The 18293-nt window shown below is 40.8% G+C and overlaps 1 protein-coding gene across 1 annotated transcript; it reads left to right on the forward strand.

Annotated features, from left to right (window-relative positions):
- Positions 1–7400: 7400 nt before the first annotated feature.
- On the forward strand, positions 7401–17167 carry LOC129825548 (gastrula zinc finger protein XlCGF57.1-like). The gene is made up of 4 exons (XM_055885718.1): positions 7401–7678; positions 8241–8472; positions 14125–14284; positions 14466–17167. Exons 1-4 carry the CDS (start codon positions 7508–7510, stop codon positions 15736–15738), a joined length of 1836 nt encoding a protein of 611 aa, XP_055741693.1. The 5' UTR covers positions 7401–7507; the 3' UTR covers positions 15739–17167.
- Positions 17168–18293: the final 1126 nt, after the last annotated feature.

The raw sequence follows: 18293 nt of genomic DNA on the forward strand, positions 1-18293 counted from the left end.
ATCAAACCACTATCAAACCACTATCAAACCACTATCAAACCACTATCAAACCCACTATCAGACCCACTATCAAACCACTATCAAACCCACTATCAACCCCACTATCAAACCCACTATCAAACCACTATCAAACCCACTATCAAACCCACTATCAACCCCACTATCAAACCACTATCAACCCCACTATCAGACCCACTATCAACCCCACTATCAAACCACTATCAGACCACTATCAACCCACTATCAAACCACTATAAAACCACTATAAAGAGCTGTGAATGGTATAGTTTCTGTGAGGTCTGATACTGAAGGAGGAGTTGTGTCCCCTGTCTACCAGCCCAGCAAACACACACACACACACACACACACACACACACACACACACACACACACACACACACACACACACACACACACACACACACACACACACACACACACACACACACACACACACACACACACACACACACACACACACATTCATCACAACTGATGCTCCCAGAATCTTATTTACTATAGGTAATACTGCACAATTTAAACACTTTCCCCCCACACACAGAGACAGACACACACACACACAAACACACACGCCTGGTCTAGCTCTTGGACAGCTGAGGTAAGCACTAGAATAGTGGAAACACTATTTCAGGAGACCACTGATATCTCTGTTATCTCTGCTCTGCTATCTCTAGCTGCAGGAAGTAGGGTGCTGATGATGCAGCAGCACACCCTGAAAAATCAGAATGTAAAAAAATATCTAAATAATATACTGTATATATTTATTTTTTTTGCAAAACATATTTTTTCACAAAAATAGTTCACTTGGCCTTTACTAGTTCTGTATTAGCAGACGATATAGCCGCCTGTAGCACGGGCAAAGCATTTTTTTCAGAACCCCCTCTGCTAGCTCTGCTATTAGTACCTCTACTATTTGCTATCAGTATCTCTACTCTCTCCTATCTCTGCTATCAGTATGTCTACTCTGCTATCAGTATCTCTACTCTCTGCTATCAGTATCTCTACACTCTGCTATCAGTATCTCTACTCTCTGCTTTCTCTGCTATCAGTATCTCTACTCTCTGCTATCAGTATCTCTACACTCTGCTATCAGTATCTCTACTCTCTGCTATCAGTATCTCTACACTCTGCTATCAGTATCTCTACACTCTGCTATCAGTATCTCTACTCTCTGCTTTCTCTGCTATCAGTATCTCTACTCTCTGCTATCAGTATCTCTACACTCTGCTATCAGTATCTCTACTCTCTGCTATCAGTATCTCTACACTCTGCTATCAGTATCTCTACTCTCTGCTTTCTCTGCTATCAGTATCTCTACTCTCTGCTCTCAGTATCTCTACACTCTGCTATCAGTGTCTCTACTTTCTGCTATCAGTATGTCTACTCTCTGCTATCAGTATATCTACTCTCTGCTATCAGTATCTCTACTCTCTGCTATCAGTATCTCTAATATCTGCTATCAGTGCTTTCTCTGCTATCAGTATATCTACTCTCTGCTATCAGTATCTCTACTATCAGTATATCTACTCTCTGCTATCAGTATCTCTACACTCTGCTATCAGTATCTCTACTCTCTGGTATCAGTATCTCTACTATCTGCTAACAGTATCCCTACTCTCTGCTATCAGTGTCTCTACTTTCTGCTATCAGTGTCTCTACTCTCTACTTTCAGTGCTATCTCTGCTATTAGAATCTCTAATCTTTGCTATCAGGGCTATCTTTGCTATCCATATCTCTACTCTCTGCTATCAGTGCTATCTCTGCTATCAGTATCTCTACTCTCTTCTATCAGTATATATACTCTCTGCTATCAGTATCTCTACTCTCTGCTATCAGTATATCAGTATCTCTAAATACTGCTGAACCTGTCCTGAACAGCTATGAAAGGCAGCCATGCTGAACCTGTCCTGAACAGCTATGAAAGGCAGCCATGCTGAACCTGTCCTGAACAGCTATGAAAGGGACCCATGCTGAACCTGTCCCATTGGGTACATCACTAACCTGCCTGGTTTATAGCACTCTAAAGCATCACCTGTCAGACCAACTAGTCATAACTAATACTGCATGGACCCTTCATTCATTTAGTCTGAAAATAATACATGTTAAGCCAATGTTAATTCAAAAACACCATTGCAAAAACACTGGCCACCAAAGCTATTTGGGTGCCATAAGCGAGAGAGAAAAATGTACATTTTAAAATACATTTCCTGCAATTCTACACATTTTGCCACGGGGAGTAGAGAAGTTAAGCAATTTTATAACACATTTCATGCAATTTCACAAATTTTGCCATATGGTAGAGAGAACAAATGTGCAATTTCACAGCTAATTTCCTACAATTCTACCAATTTTGCCATGGGGTGGAGATTTTGCCACTGGGGCCATGCTCTCCCCCATCCAGGACATCTACTTGAAACGATGCTTGAGAATGTCCCGCAGCATCATCAAGGACCCCACAGACGCCAGCCACTTCACTCCCTCACCATCAGACAGACGGTATCGGAGCACGAGGTCTGATATCAACAGGCTCTGAGACAGTTTTATCTACAAGCCATCAGACTGCTGAAAACTTTAAATGGACTCTCCACACCTTGGCACACATGCACTCACACACACACCCACACAGACTCACACCGGTGCATTCACTTCCCTGCATACTTCCGGTGCATTCACTCCTGCCCCCATCACCAGATACCCCAATGCCACCAGACTTTAGTCCGGTTTCCGGTTGATGGCTTCACCTGAGGTCAGAAGTGGATACCTGCACAAAGGAAGTTATTTACAGTGCCGCTGAGGGTGCGCAATCCCCACGAACACTACTTCACTGTAAGAAGATTCAATTCCAGTGACAAGGGAGAAACCCAGGAAGACCAGTATCTTCCACAGCTGCAGGAGGCTGCCTGAACCCCAGTCTGTCCGCTTCCGCCTACCACGCGCCGGCAGTACGCTGCTTTTCTCTCAGGGTGTTCTCCCCTAGCCCTTGTCGTACCAGACTAACCCACAAGGCAGCGCGGCAGTGGTTGATGGCTGCCAGGACGTGTCCACACAGAGGTGGGCCTGTACAGACGCATCTCTGGGGCCCACTGCTGCTCCGACATCCCCTGCCGGTTAGCCTAGAGTTTCAAGACAACCAGTTAACGTGTGCCGCCGCGAGGAGGCCCGACAGGAGTCTTTGTCATGAAGAGGCTTTGTACCGGCAAGGGAAGACTTGTGCATGAAGCTGCTCCCCAATTCGCCCGGCGGCAGCGAGCTGTAAGCGTACATACGCAAGCACGTGGTAAGCGGGCATGCAACTTTGCTCTACCTAGGCACTACTGCAGTAGATGCGTCACACACACACACACACACACACACACACACACACACACACACACAAACACCCACACACACACACACACACACACACACACACACACACACACACACACACACACACACACACACACACACACACACACATTCATCACAACTGCTGCTACCAGACTCGTATTTACTATAGCTAATAGTGCACCATTTAAACACTTCCCCCCTCCCCTGTTACATGTGTAAATATTGTAAAATAAATGGTCCCTTCCTGTATTATACTTATACAAAAATATTTATTCTATTTTACTGAGCCATTTAATTTATGTTCGTTTTCTCATCTTGTATTATTTCAGTGTGTATACCATGTGTATCCTGTACATACAACTAATAAACCTTTAAACTTGAGGTCAGGGCCCCTGGGCACACATCTGTCGGTATTCGGCTATGATTAGCTGGCTAGACTAACTTACTTTTTTTTTGCTGATATAGCTAATTGAGTGACCGTCAGTGACTGACAATAACAAGAGAAAAACTGATGATGCACAACCACATTGCGACTTGTGTATTCTACTATTCTCTAAGTTGAGACCTCGACTGAGTTTCACATTTTTATATTTTTTTTTATTTATTGCCTTTGCAGACGGCAGATTGACATTAAGTGTAGTCAACTTTGTTCTAAGGTCAGAAAGAATCTGATTGGTTTGTGGCAGAACAAATCCGATTGGTTTCTGAAAGGTCAATGGGTGGAGTTTAACAGATGCACAACTTTTGAAAACATGATGGAGGTTTGAACTGAGAATCTTGTAAATGAAATGTTGAATTACAAGTTCGAAAATAATTAAAAATCATTATTGTGTTACAATAGTCAGACTTCATGTGACAATATCTCTAAGATACAACTGGTCTTCTGACTTGAAGCAAAAAGTAAAATGTAGCAAGCTAGCAGCAACATGCTAAGATAATCAGAGCAAGCAAGCTAGCTAAACATTTAGCAACCTCTTAGCTACGTATGTTGAATTAATACATAGAGCTAGCTAGATAGCTAGGTGTCAAATATACAAGTAAGTCAGCTTACATTTGCTGTATTGAAATTTGAAAAAGATCACTTGAAAAGATCACTTGAGGCCATCAGGGCACTTCAAGCACAAAAGTTAATACTAAAGTCTTTACTGCCCTCGGGGCAGCCATTGGAATGCACTGTTTAAATGCTTCCCCAAGGGGAAGTAATGTTAGTTTGGGTTAAGATCAATTTTGTGCCCTAAAGGCAGACTTCAAGCAAATGTTTTTAATTCATGCAATAAGTATCTAAGATATATCCTATGGTTATCTTCACCCAAACTAACAATAATGCCCCTGGGTCAGCATTACGATTTGTAGTTTATTCAAATTAATATTTTATTCTTGCTTCTTATTTACTGGCATATTTGACACCTAGCTAGCTAGCTATATTTTATGACTCAACGTTAGTAAGAAATAGGTATTTGCTAGCCAACTAGCTCTGTTTAGCTGAGCATTTAGCTTTGCTGCCCCTGCGGCGGCATAACTGTCCATTACCTGTTTTATTTAAGTTCATAAGCCTTATTCAACTTAACATTTCAAAAAGCAAATGTTAGCTGACTTACTTGTAGATTTGAGACCTAGCTAGCTAAGCTAACTATATTTATTCATTCAACATGAGTGGCTAAGAGGCTAAGAACTTGCACTGACTAGTTTAGCATGTTGCTGCTAGCTTGCTACATTTTACACTTTGCTTCAAGTCAGCAGACCAGTTGTATCTAAGAGATATTGTCTTATTTGTCTGACTACTGTAACACAACAATGATTAATAAAAAAAATTATAAAACCACTAACTCAAAGTTTTGTTTTCAAGATTCTCACTTCAAACCTCTGCCATGTTTGCAAAAGTTGTGCATCTGTTAAACTCCGCCCATTTACCTTTTTAATAACCAATCAGATTTGTTCTAAACCAACCAGATTATTTCTGCCCTAAGAACAAAGTTGACTACACTTTATGTCAATCTGCTTGTGCCAGGGGGCCCCTGAGCGATTGCTTATGTCGCTTATGGCTGGAGCCAGCCCTGAACCAAAGAATCGAGAAGAAATAATGTGTTGAGTAGGTTATTGAGAGTAGCTGGGTGGACGTTTGAATGTGGATATGTCATTCATATTTTGTATGAAATACTTTCTGGGAATCATAGATGTACCAGCTCCCCACATATTTCCTATTAAAAGCTCCTTTCTTGGTGCAATAAAAGGCATGGAGAAACTCTTAACTGTGGACTAACCAAAGGTCAACATGGGTCAACCCAGGAGACAGATGTATTGACATGTCATTTTATTTCCTGTTCACTAAGCTTTAAAAGATAAGGATAATGAGAGAAAAAGAAGACTGTGGACTTCAATAACAGCTCGGCTCCAGTCGAGAAACAAATAATGATTCATGAAAACTGTCTTCTATTAAATGGAGCATGGAACTGAAATGCTGTGGAGAATGTCTCACTCTCTCTCTCTGAGAGGTGCTGACACACACATACGAACGCACAGATACACACAGAGACACAGACAAACACACACACATGCACACACGCGCGCACACACACGCGTTAGAACTAAACGAGAGGCTTTGACCCCAATTAGAGATAATTACAAGAGCTACGTGATAATTAGCAACACAACAGCAACCTCACAGAAGCACCATTCAGTTACAAAACACATGCTGAATAAAGCACTAACTGTTGTTGGAGTCGTTATGTAGTTTACAACCTCCCGTTTCCCATCTACCACACACACACACACACACACACACACACACACACACACACACACACACACACACACACACACACACACACACACACACACACACACACACACACACACACACACACACACACACTCACACCATGTATTTAGAGGACTGAATGCTCTACAGAACTAGCTGAAGGAATTAAATTTTTGCCCACACCAGTGGTTCCTAAAAGTCATGACAATATATCGTAAGTATTTTGTATTGATATTAATAATACCCACTATTATTCCACTGTATGTGTATGCAGATGTCTGTGAGCTATAACTCTTATCAGTCGGTCATAAATATAGTTCATTACCTGTAGAAGATAGGTTTCACTGGTTTTTATCTATCAGAAGAGGCACTCCATATTCTATAATCATATTTCACATACCAATGACAGATATCTTTTCCTCTCAATGCTGGGTTTGAATCTCACACACCCAAACACACTCACATGCGTGCGCGCACACACTCACACACAAGCACACACACACAGATGCATGCAAACACACACACACACACACACACAACCTATCAGCCAGTGATGTTGAAAAAACAATTGGTTGTGGTGCAGCATCTCTTCTTTTCAAACGGGTGCATTCTTTGTTTTCTTTTCAGGCAAATTGAATATTGATTCAATCAGAAAACCTACTGTAGCGCCCAAAAGCACCTCATTGATGTACCAGACTGACGTTTTTCTTGAAGTGTGACATAATAAATACGTTATTTTTAAAGCAAAACACTCTTCTAAAATGTTGTTTTGTAAGGTACCCACTAAAAAAAATGTAGTTCACTACAATAAAGACTCTGTCCCTGGTAGACCTATCGGGTGGGTTTCCCAGAAGCAGAGTAGTCCGGAACTAAAATCAAATATTATATTTTAGAACAACTTTTAGTCCTGCTCTGGACTAATCTGTGTCCGGGAAACCGACCCATTATGCTCTAGAGACAATCTAATCCTGAAATTATTAATAACTGGAAGCTATATATGACATATCACTGTTATATATGACATTAATCATATCCCTCAGCTTTTTCCAAAACAGATGCAGGGAGTCCACTTCATAATTGTTACAATGAAGGGCTCTGGCCTTAACTTTTGCAGCATCATTCAGGCCTACGATTGAAGTATGAGAATGATTAGTAATATACGTTTTGCAACGGAAACGTGAGTTTCTACTTGACTAATTCAGGTAGGTCCCTCGCCGTTTCGGTTGGTTCCTAGTGAATACATCCAATGTTACAGAAAATGGTAGGAACATTTCTTCTCCATTGCGTGTTTCATTTCGGACAATAATACAGCGTAAGGCCGGAAACATTAGACAGCGGAAAAGAAGCAAACTACACATTTTCAAAGTAGGCTATTTCTGAGATAACTAGCTAGCAGTCATGTCGAGCACAGATATATTTCAGACACAGTTATCCCAAATTATGGGGTTATTAGTTGAATCAACAGTTAGCGAGATGGAGCGACTTCTCGATGTGTGTGCTGCTGTTTTGGAGAATAAAGACAATCGTTTCCTGAAGAGAGAAATGGAGCGTGTGAATACAACCAACAAAGTGAGTGAAAAGTGCATCATCAAACCAATAATCTGTGATCAAACCGTAGAGATGGATAGAGGACAAATGTTTTATATATGTGCCATACTAGGGTCTGTGACTGCATGGGTAGCGCCATTGAGGCTACAACCCATAGGAAACCCCACGCAGTTGACTACTTTAAAATGTCAGGAGCATGGCGGAATCTTTAAATGTCGCTGCCCATGCTAAATCGTCCTGTTGGTTACTAGAGGCCTCTGTCATTCTCTATGGATACTTTTTTTGACATTTAGTTATCTAATGTTAGCCTATAACAGTGTTCCCAAACCCTGTTCCTGGAGTATTACCGTCCTGTGGGGTTTCGCTCTAACCCTAATCTAGCGCACCGGGTTCTCATGTGAGTTACAACTGGGGTTGAAACGAAAACCTACATGAGGGTAACTCTCCAGGAACAGAGTAGGATAGCCCTGGTCTGGAAGATATTTCTTCAGATGTTCTATAAACGGGGCAGTGAGTGTGTATGTTGAATGGTCAGTGACGGTATCAGTAATTCAGTCAATTGTTGTTGTTATTAATATTTCAGATAGAGTTTGCGTCATTCATGGAAGTGTTGCGTAAAAGCTCGATGGAGAAAATATCATTACTAATGACTGTGGCCGAGATGGAGGTGAGAGCGGTGGAGAAGACTGGTGGAGAAGGCACAAGTGGTGGAGAAGCAGTGAACTTGGATAACCCAGAAGTAAAATCACGTGTAATTATAATCTGTCCAGGAGATATTAGAGATGCATTTGAGACTCAAAAAGGAGCCGTAAAGGGTGAGTCATTTGTGGTTGTTTTTTAAATTGATTGTTCATTTATGGTTGTGGATGTTCCCATAGGAGAGAGTTAAAGGACGCAACATTGTATCTGTCCCATTACAGAGTCTGTGAGAGCATGGGAAGCGCATAGAGAATGATAGAGATATTGCTTTGCCTTCAGAAAGTATTCACACTCGTTGACCTTATCCACATTTTATTGTTACAGCCTGAATTTAAAGATGCTCTATGAAGGAACCACTCCACCGTTTGCTAAAATTAGAATAGTTTGCTTTATTTCAGTTTGTGACATAACAAGCAACATGTAAATAATCATTGTACCACTAAAATATTGTATTTGCTGAAAGTAAGAAGCAAAAACTGAACTTAAGGTAAGCATAGAACTAGTGCACGTAGAATGTATTTACCGATCTTAGACTTGCTTTAATTAAGTGTTGGTCCCATGTTTCATGAACTGAAATAAAAGATCCCAGACATTTAGTTTACATCCCTGTTAGTGAGCATTTCTCTTTTGCCAAAAGAATCCATACATCTGACAGTTGTGGCATATCAAGAAGCTGATTACACAGCATGATCATTACACAGGTGCTCCCTGTGCTGAGGACAATAAAAGGCCACTCTAAAATGTGCAGTTTTGTCACACAACACAATGCCACAGATGTCTCAAGTTTTGAGGGAACATGCAATTGGCATGCTGACTGCAGGAATGTCCACCAGAGCTATTCCTAGGGAATTGAATGTTCATTTCTCTACCATAAGCCACCTCCAATGTCATTTTAGAGAATTTGGCAGTACGTCCAACCGGCCTCACAACCACAGACCACGTTTATGGCGTCATGTGGGTGAGTGGTTTGTTGATGTCAACCTTGTGAACAGAGTGCCCCATGGTGGGGTTATGGTATGTGCAGGCATAAGCTACGGACAACGAACACTTGCATTTTATCGATGGCAATTTGAATGCACAGAGAGACAGTGACAAGATCATGTGGTCCATTGTCGTGTCATTCATCCGCTGCCATCACCTCCTGTTTCAGCATGATTAGTTCATGGCCTCATGTCGCAAGGATCTGTACACAATTCCTGGAAGCTGAAAATGTCCCAGTTCTTCCATGGCCTGCATACTCACCAGATATCACCCATTGAGCATGTTTGGGCTGCTCTGGATCGACGTGCATGACAGTGTGTTTCAGTTCCCACCAATATCCAGCAAATAATTATACCCTTCAATTGATTGGACTTGAAAAGGTACTATAAGGTCCCACAGTTGCAGTGGTGTAAAGTACTTAAGTAAAAATACTTTAAAGTACTACTTAAGAAGTTTTTTTGGGGCATCTGTACTTTAATATTTTATATTTTTGACAACTTTTACTTTACTACATTCATGCAGAAAATAATAGTACTTTTTATAATAATAATAATAATAATTTATGATAATAATAGTACTTTTTACTCCATACATTTTCCCTCACACCTAAAAGTACTTGTTACATTTGAATGCTTAGCAGGACAGAAAATGGTCCAACTCACACACTTATGGAGAGAACATCCCTGATCATCCCTACTGCCACTGATCTGATAGACTCACTAAACACAAATGCTTAATTTGTAAATTATGTCGGAGTGTTAGTGTACCACTGGCTATCCGTCCCCAAAAAAATTCCTGAATTTTAAATTATTTTTTACTTTTGATACGTAAGTATATTTAAAACCGAATACTTTTAGACTTTTACTCAAGTAGTATTTTACTGGGTGACTTTCACTTAATAGAAAATGAATCAAGTAAAAGTGATCTTTACTTTCGCATACATTTACAATTGCATACTTTTCCCACCACTGCACAGTTGACTGCATGTCAGAGCAGAAACCAAGCCATGAGGTCAAAGGAGTTCTGAGACAGGATTGTGTCGAGGCACAGATCTGGGGAAGGGTACCAAAAAATGTATGCAGCATTGAAGGTCCCCTAGAACACAGTGCCCTCTGTTATTCTTAAATGGAAGACATTTCGATCCACCTAGACTCTTCCTAGACTTGGCCGTCTGGCCAAACGGAGCAATCGGGGGAGAAGGGCCTTAGTCAGGGAGGTGACCAAGAACCCGATGGTCACTCTGACAGAGCTCCAGAGTTCCTCTGTGGAGATGGGAGAACCTCCCAGAAGGACAACCATTTCTGCAGCACTCCACCAATCAAGCCTTTATGTTAGAGTGGCCAGATGTAAGCCACTTCAGTGAAAGGCACATGACAGCCCACTTGGAGTTTGCCAAAGGGCACCTAAAGGACAGTCAGACCATGACAAAAAGCTCCTCAGGTCTGATGAAACCAAGATTGAACTCTTTGGCCAGAATGCCTAGCCTCATGTATGGCAGAAACTAGGCACCACTCAACACCTGGCCAATACCATCCCTACGGTGATGCATGGTGGTGGCAGCATCATGCTGTGGGGATGTTTTTCAGCAGCAGGGACTGGGAGACTAGTCAGAATCGGGGGAAAAATGAACGTTGCAAAATACAGAGAGATCCTTGATGAAAACCTGCTCCAGAGCGCTTAGGACCTCAGACTGGGACGAAGGTTCACCTTCCAACAGGACAACGACTCTAAGCACACAGCCAAGACAACACAGGAGGGGCTTCGGAACAAGTCTCAATGTCCTTGAGTTGCCCCAGCCAGAGCCCGGACTTGAACCCGATCCAACATCTCTGGAGAGACCTGATAATAGCTGTGCAGCAACGCTTCCCATCCAACCTGACAGCTTTCAAGAATCTACAGAGAAGAATGGGAGAAACTCCCCAAATATAAATCAAATCCTATAGGTGTGCCAAGCTTGTATCGTCATAGCCAAAAAGGCTGTACTCGCTGCCAAAGGTGCTTCAACAAAGTACTGTGTAAAGGGTCTGAATACTTATGTGAATTTTTGTAGTAAATGCGCAAAGAATTCTACCCTTATTTATGCTTTGTCATTATGGGGTATTGATGAGGGGGGGGGAAACTATATGAATCCATTTTAGAATAATGGCTGTAACATAACAAAATGTGGAAAAAGTGAAGGGGTCTGAATACTTCCCAAATGCACTGTAATTGATAGGGTGTAGATAAGGAAGCCTGTACAGAATACAAATATTCCAAAACATGCATCCTGTTTGCAACAAGGCATTAAAGTAAAACTGCAATAAATGTGTCAAAGCAAGTAACCTTTTGTTTTGAATACAAAGTGATATGTTTGGTGCAAATACAACACATTACTGAGTTCCACATTTTTCAAGCATAGTGGTGGCTGCGTTGTGTTTTTTACGTATGCTTGTAATTGTTAAGGACTGGGGAGTTTCAAGAGGAACAAAAGGAACGGAGTACAGCCCAACCCTAGTGTATACTGACACCTAGATTGTGTTTAAACAGGTATAAAGCCAAGGTTGGCGATTTACTGGAACCTGCAGTTATGGAATGTTTGTTGACCAAGTATAATTCATTGGCTGATCCCTCCTGATGACCCGAATGGAATCGCGATCCTTCCTTAACCGTAGGAAGTCCCACCCAGTTGACTACTTAAAAATGGTGGAAGCCCTAAATGGCAATGTCCATGCCAAAACAGGTTTTATCCATCTAGAGTCCTATTTAACTCTATGGATGTTCCAAGTACAGTTTCCTATTCCTGTGTAACATCAATTATATTACAACATTGTGTACATATTTTTGTTGTTGCTACAGTTAAATAATTTGTGACCGACCGGCTTGATTCAGTCTTATGTAGCAAAATTTGAAATTGTTTATTTATTTTTTACATTGGATAAAGTAGAGACTCAGAGCTAGAAAATGGTATATCATACACTACAGTTGAGGAACAATGGGAAAGTAATCCTGCTTTGAAAGTTGCTAAACTTGTAATTTCACTTTTGAGAAAATGCCCCTTGAAGGTTTTAGTAAACCGATTGGAGAGCTCTACTTTGTCTACACCCATTCAGCATTGTTCATAGCCTCTTAAGCCTTAGCCCCCACCCATCTCTTTAAGGATTCACATGTGAGGCCGTGTACTAAACAGCCAAAGATTTCAAGACTAAAGGCTGTCTATTGACAGTTGTAGCAGTAACATAATGAACGTTCTATTGTTGTTCCGAAATCAAACTTGTCGTTATGAAAAAGTATAAACACAAAAACTACAGGCTGCATGACATCATGCATGACATCATCCTGGTGATCCAAAATAGCATAACTAGTGTATTTTAACACAAATAAACCACCCATTTAAAACTATGAATTCGGTACATGTCAATCTATCTATCCAGGCAACTAAACAGCAACATTCTAAACAATGTTTTGGTTAGTTTGTAGCTTGTTAGTTAGATGGCTAGCCAGTTCAAATAATGACCATATCATATAGCTGACAACATCTTCACTTTTAGCTCATGTGTCTTCATTATTACAGGAAAATAAACTCACAACAAGATCATTATTTACTTGTTAATGGTGAGCCAATTACAGAACGTAGCTTACGGTTGTGAGTGCGACGAAATAAAAGCAAGGCGTTCTACTGGAGAATTTTAGAACTTGGACACAGGCCAATGAGACAAACGTTATAGCCTCATTTGACTTTTGTGCAGATCATGTTCTACACATCACCGTCTCTGGTAAACACATACTATATCAAATAAAAGTTTATTTGTCACTTGTACAGGATACAGAAGGTGTAGTGAAATTGTTCCTTGCATAGTGGAGTCTTTTAAAAAAAAATGTTTTGACATAAACAATGAACCACAATCCCAACTCGTGACGTTGCTACCCTGCATGAATCTGCAGGTAGCTAACCAACTAGCTAACATTAGGCTATAACTAGCTATGCAAATGGCTCTTAGATACGTGTATAATCGTGTGGTAATATTATTTGTAACTTTAGCTAGCTAACAGTACGCTTTAACTTGAATTTACTTTCTGGCAAAGATTAAACATATCTGAAAATGTAGCTAGCTAGACTATCTTACCCGTATACATGGATGGAAACTTCTCCCTCTCTGTCACGGTGTTTGAAGATGTAATCCAGAGGCAGGTGTTTTATACAACAGCAATCCATGTGGTCTCTTTTTTGACTCTGTCTGCATATTTGCAATCAAACGCCAGAATTTTCTACATTCTCCGTAGCTATCATACTCCTAATCCCACTGATTTCAAAACTCGGTCCTCCAGAACGTGAAGAGCAACACTTTTGTAGTTCTACTACGTGATATCTTTAAAAACAAAGCGGCGTTAGAAAGGAGTACCTACACATACTGACCAGCTCATGTTATAGACACAAGCGTGCTACATGGCAGACCAATCCAAACTCATCTCTCGGCATGTCCTGCCCATTCATTATCTCAGCCAATTATGGCTAGCGGGAAGGCTCCTCCCTTTTTCTGTGGCCAAACCACCTAGGCTTCTAATATAACAATTGTATTCATATTTACAGATGGCATACAAGTTTGTTATTAAGGCAAATTAAAGTTAACATGTTCCAGAAGGCATTTCTGCCAAAAAACACATTTTTGATTTAAAAATAATACATTTAGTTTACATTCAAATGCCTTTAAGGTGAAATAGTGAGCCATATGCCTAGTTTCCTGAAACCAGTTACATCTCCGATTTTCTTCTGCACAGCAACAACCACAATGACCTTCTCTGTTTTACAGATGAGGGATCTTCTGAGTCTGATAGTCAGGGGGAGGACCCTGGCTTTGCCCCCCTTCCCTCACCTTCATCAGACGAGGAATGGCTCCCTGAGGTTGACCCCAGCCAGGATGATCACCTTGACCCTCAGGCACCATCTGCATCTAGGTTGAAGATACCCAGGTTAGGACAACCCTAATAATTCCATATGGTAGCTTTTGGAAAATAAACAGATTCAGCGCTGTTGCTAACTAGCACACCTCCCTTTTTTTTTTATTATTTTTTTTAGAATTCTTCCTCATTTATGCAAAGAGTTATGGGATATTAGAATCCTCTTGTCTTAACCTTTTTCTCTTCAACCTAGATCTGCATCGGAACCATACACACAAGACGCAGGTAGGGATGGAGAAGAGCAAGATGTCCAATGTGGAGATTCTGCAGACGCCGCCCACCAGGCGCCCCTCATCTGTTCCCACTGTGGAAAATGTTTCAAGGAGAAATGGTATCTGACGAGACACCTTCAGTCCCATACGAAATCTTACAGGTGCTCTCATTGTGGGAAAGGTTTTAATCTGGCTAAACAGCTAGCGAAACATTCCATTAAACACCAAGAGAACACCTTCAGTTGTACCGATTGCGATGCAGTGTTTCGTCAGAAATGTACTTTGCAGTCACACAAGAAACGTCACAAAACGGAGAAGACGGTCACCTGCGCAGTGTGTGAAAAAAAGTTTGTAGGAGAAAGGCACAAGTGCATTGTAAAGGGGAGGACATTCAGCTGCTCTTCCTGCCCAAAGGTCTTAAAGACCAGAGAAGGATTGTCTTATCACCAGGGAACACACTCTGGGGAGAGGAAGTATTGCTGCGAGACGTGCGGCAAAACGTTCTTCACCGCTGTGTCCTTAAAAACCCATATGATGACTCATAAAGAGAAGGATTATAGCTGTACTGTATGTGGCCAACGTTTCAACAATGGACATGTTCTCAGAAAGCACATGGTAGCCAGCCACCCTGGAGAAACGCCAGAGAAATGCTTCGTCTGCGACGTGTGTGGCAAATGTTTCGCCAAAAGAGACCATCTGTATAAACACATGAGGAGACACAAGGAAGAAAAACCCTTTTCTTGTGACGTTTGTGGCAAAAAGTTTCATTCCTCGGGTAATTGCAAAAGACACGAGCTAACGCACACAGGTGAGAAACTCTATCACTGTGACCTTTGTGGGAAAAGTTTTACCCAGTCCGGAACCCTAACCATACATAAACTAAACACGCACACAGAAGGTGAAGAAAAGCCTTCTTTCAAGTGTGAGATTTGTGGGGAAGTTTTTCCAAGACGTTATACCCTAAAAAATCATATGGTCACTCACACAGGGAAGAAACCATGTCAATGTAGCGTTTGTGGGAAAGGTTTCTTTAGCAATCCTACACTTAAAGCTCACATGCTCATTCACACAGGGGAGAAACCGTTTGAGTGTGATCAATGTGGGAAAAGGTTCACCCAGTCAAGTCATCTAAAATATCACGAGCGACATGTGCACACTGGTGTCAAACCATTCGTGTGCGACATCTGTGGGAAGGCCTATGCAAATAGACAGAATCTGAAACTCCACAAGTGCAGTGCTTCTGCTAAACAGTAGGTCTGTGCAGTGCTTCTGCTAAACGGTAGGTCTGTGCAGTGCTTCTGCTAAACGGTAGTAATCTAGCGTCACAACTAGATAATTGTCACCCTGTTAATGAGCAATATATTTTTTGAATGGACCCATTCCATGCTCCTCCACGTGAAGGGGAAAATGCCAAATAAAACTAACCAGGTTTCCATCCAACCTTTTAATGCCGGTAAAGTGCATGTGGGATTGAAAAAAATTGTAATTATTAAATTTGCGAACAGAACAAAATACGCTCGACAGCGTCAGATCTGTTTGTGTCTGTAAAAATATTTATGCAGGAATTTGCGGTGGAAATGCCTCTATGCGCAAATATTGATATAATAACCATCATATCGAAGTGAACTTGGAGTCACGCGATATGTTGTGTGGTCCTCCCACTACGACTGGGTAAACCCACGCAGTTTATTAGACTACAGATGAAATAAGTTCTGATGGAACTTCACAGGGTGGTGAATGTGCACAGTAATGATCTTGATGCTCCTTTCCAATAAATATTGAGGGTCTGATTCTGGTGACATGAGGATCGATGCTTGACTGCCGTTTTGACAAGTAAAAATAATCTCACTCTTTTGTCCATAATAATCTCATCATGTAGGTAGTTTTACCCGCACTGTATCTGTGAGCTGGTGGCTAGAGCACACTGCCAAGACCCAGAGTGGACACATTCACTATAGAACACAAAACATTTTGTGACAACTGTCAGCATAGTTGAAAAGAAAATGGAATCCCATTTTTAACTTTAGTTTTTTTAATTTGGTAACGTTACATTGGAATTTAAGCGCAAAAGTTATTATGTGTCACTGTGTCATCACGCACATTATTTTATCAACAAGTCAATTTATGAAAACTCATCCCAGGTGGGAAAATATGAAGATTGTTTTTAATGCAGATTTTAGAATATTCGCATTAAAATCTATCTCCAATTGGATGGAAACCTTGCTATTTTAAGGGAAATAATCTGTGTAAAAATAAAAAATGTATCTCCTTTGAGTGTTTTTGTTATGACTGGACTCTGTGTCCTGGCACCAGACAGACCGTGCAGTGGCTAGCTCCATCACAATGTCCTTGTATTGATCCTGCTGCTTCTAATTGGAGACCTTCATATTGTTAGGAGTCTGTTATTGATTGTCTACTCATTATCAATCAATAGATGAGCTCATTTTCCTATGTCATCCGGTCACCTGGTCTTTATGATTAAAAAAAAAAAAAAAAAAACTTTTGCCCTTTTGCTTTTATTTAGATGAGATCAATGTTTTTTTATTTGTTTTATTTTTGTTGTTGGCACTCAAATAGCAGTGAAATCAAAAGAGAGAATTTGTGATTTTTACCCCCAGCATAGTTTCTTCGGCTTTAAATGCAAATATTCTGTATTTTAAATAAATAAACAAATTAGCCTCTGTGTATTTGTACTTGTCTGTCTCTTCTCCAAGCCACTCTGTATTAAGATCACCATCAGCATGTCTGAGCACAATGGGAGGCTATGGGATCTCTGGCAGCATATTATTACATTTGAGTCATTTAGCAGACTCTTATCCAGGGTAACATAGTGCATTCATCTTAATGATGTAGGTGGGACAAATACATCTCAGTCATAAACCATGTTTCCATCCACAGTTATGTGAGTATAGTCATATGTGTAAAAAAAAGAAAAAGAAAATCACAAGAGATGATGGAAACCGGAAGCTTTGGTACACTTTTATGAATGCTGACATAAGTTGTCCGTTTTGACATGGTGAGATCTTTTTGTAACCAGGTTATCATCTAAACTTTTATTATGCGAGTAAAGGAGGTCAGATAAGCATGTCACGACCAATGATTTACAGTGACTTCAGAAAGTTTTCACACCCCTTATTCCACATTGTTACAGCCTGAATTGAAAATCTATTTAAACAAGTAGAATTCTCATCCATCTACACACAATTCCCCATGATGACAAAGTGAAAAATGTTTTTAGAAATCTTTGCAAATGTATAGAAAATGAAATACAGAAATACACTATATATACAAAAGTATGTGGATTTGTCTATTTCAGCCACATGTTTCAGGCAGGTGTATAGAATCAAGGAGCACACACAGCCATGCAATCTCCATAGACAAAACATTGGCTGTAGAATGGCCTGTACTGAAGAGCTCAGTGACTTGTAACGTGGCACTGTCATAGGATGCCACCTTTCCAACAAGTCAGTTGATCAAATGTCTACCCTGCTAGAGCTGCCTCAGTCAGCTAAGTGCTGTTATTGTGAAGTTGAAACATCTAGGAGCAACAATGGCTCAGTTGCGTAGTGGTAGGCCACAAGCTCACAACACTGTCAGTTCCATTGTGGACTTTTCCCTGAAATGAGATGTTGGCCTACCACGGCTAAGGGCTGTGTCCTAAGAACAGCCATTAGCCGTAGTATATTGGCCATATACCACACCATGCATAATTATAGCCGTCAAAACAAGTTAAATCGACATCCATTGATCGAAAAAGCTTTTTCAGTTCTACCCACACATTTTCTATAGGATTGGGGTCAGGCTTTGTG

Source organism: Salvelinus fontinalis, chromosome 27 (genome assembly GCF_029448725.1).
Source record: "Salvelinus fontinalis isolate EN_2023a chromosome 27, ASM2944872v1, whole genome shotgun sequence".
Taxonomy (NCBI): Eukaryota; Metazoa; Chordata; class Actinopteri; order Salmoniformes; family Salmonidae; genus Salvelinus; species Salvelinus fontinalis.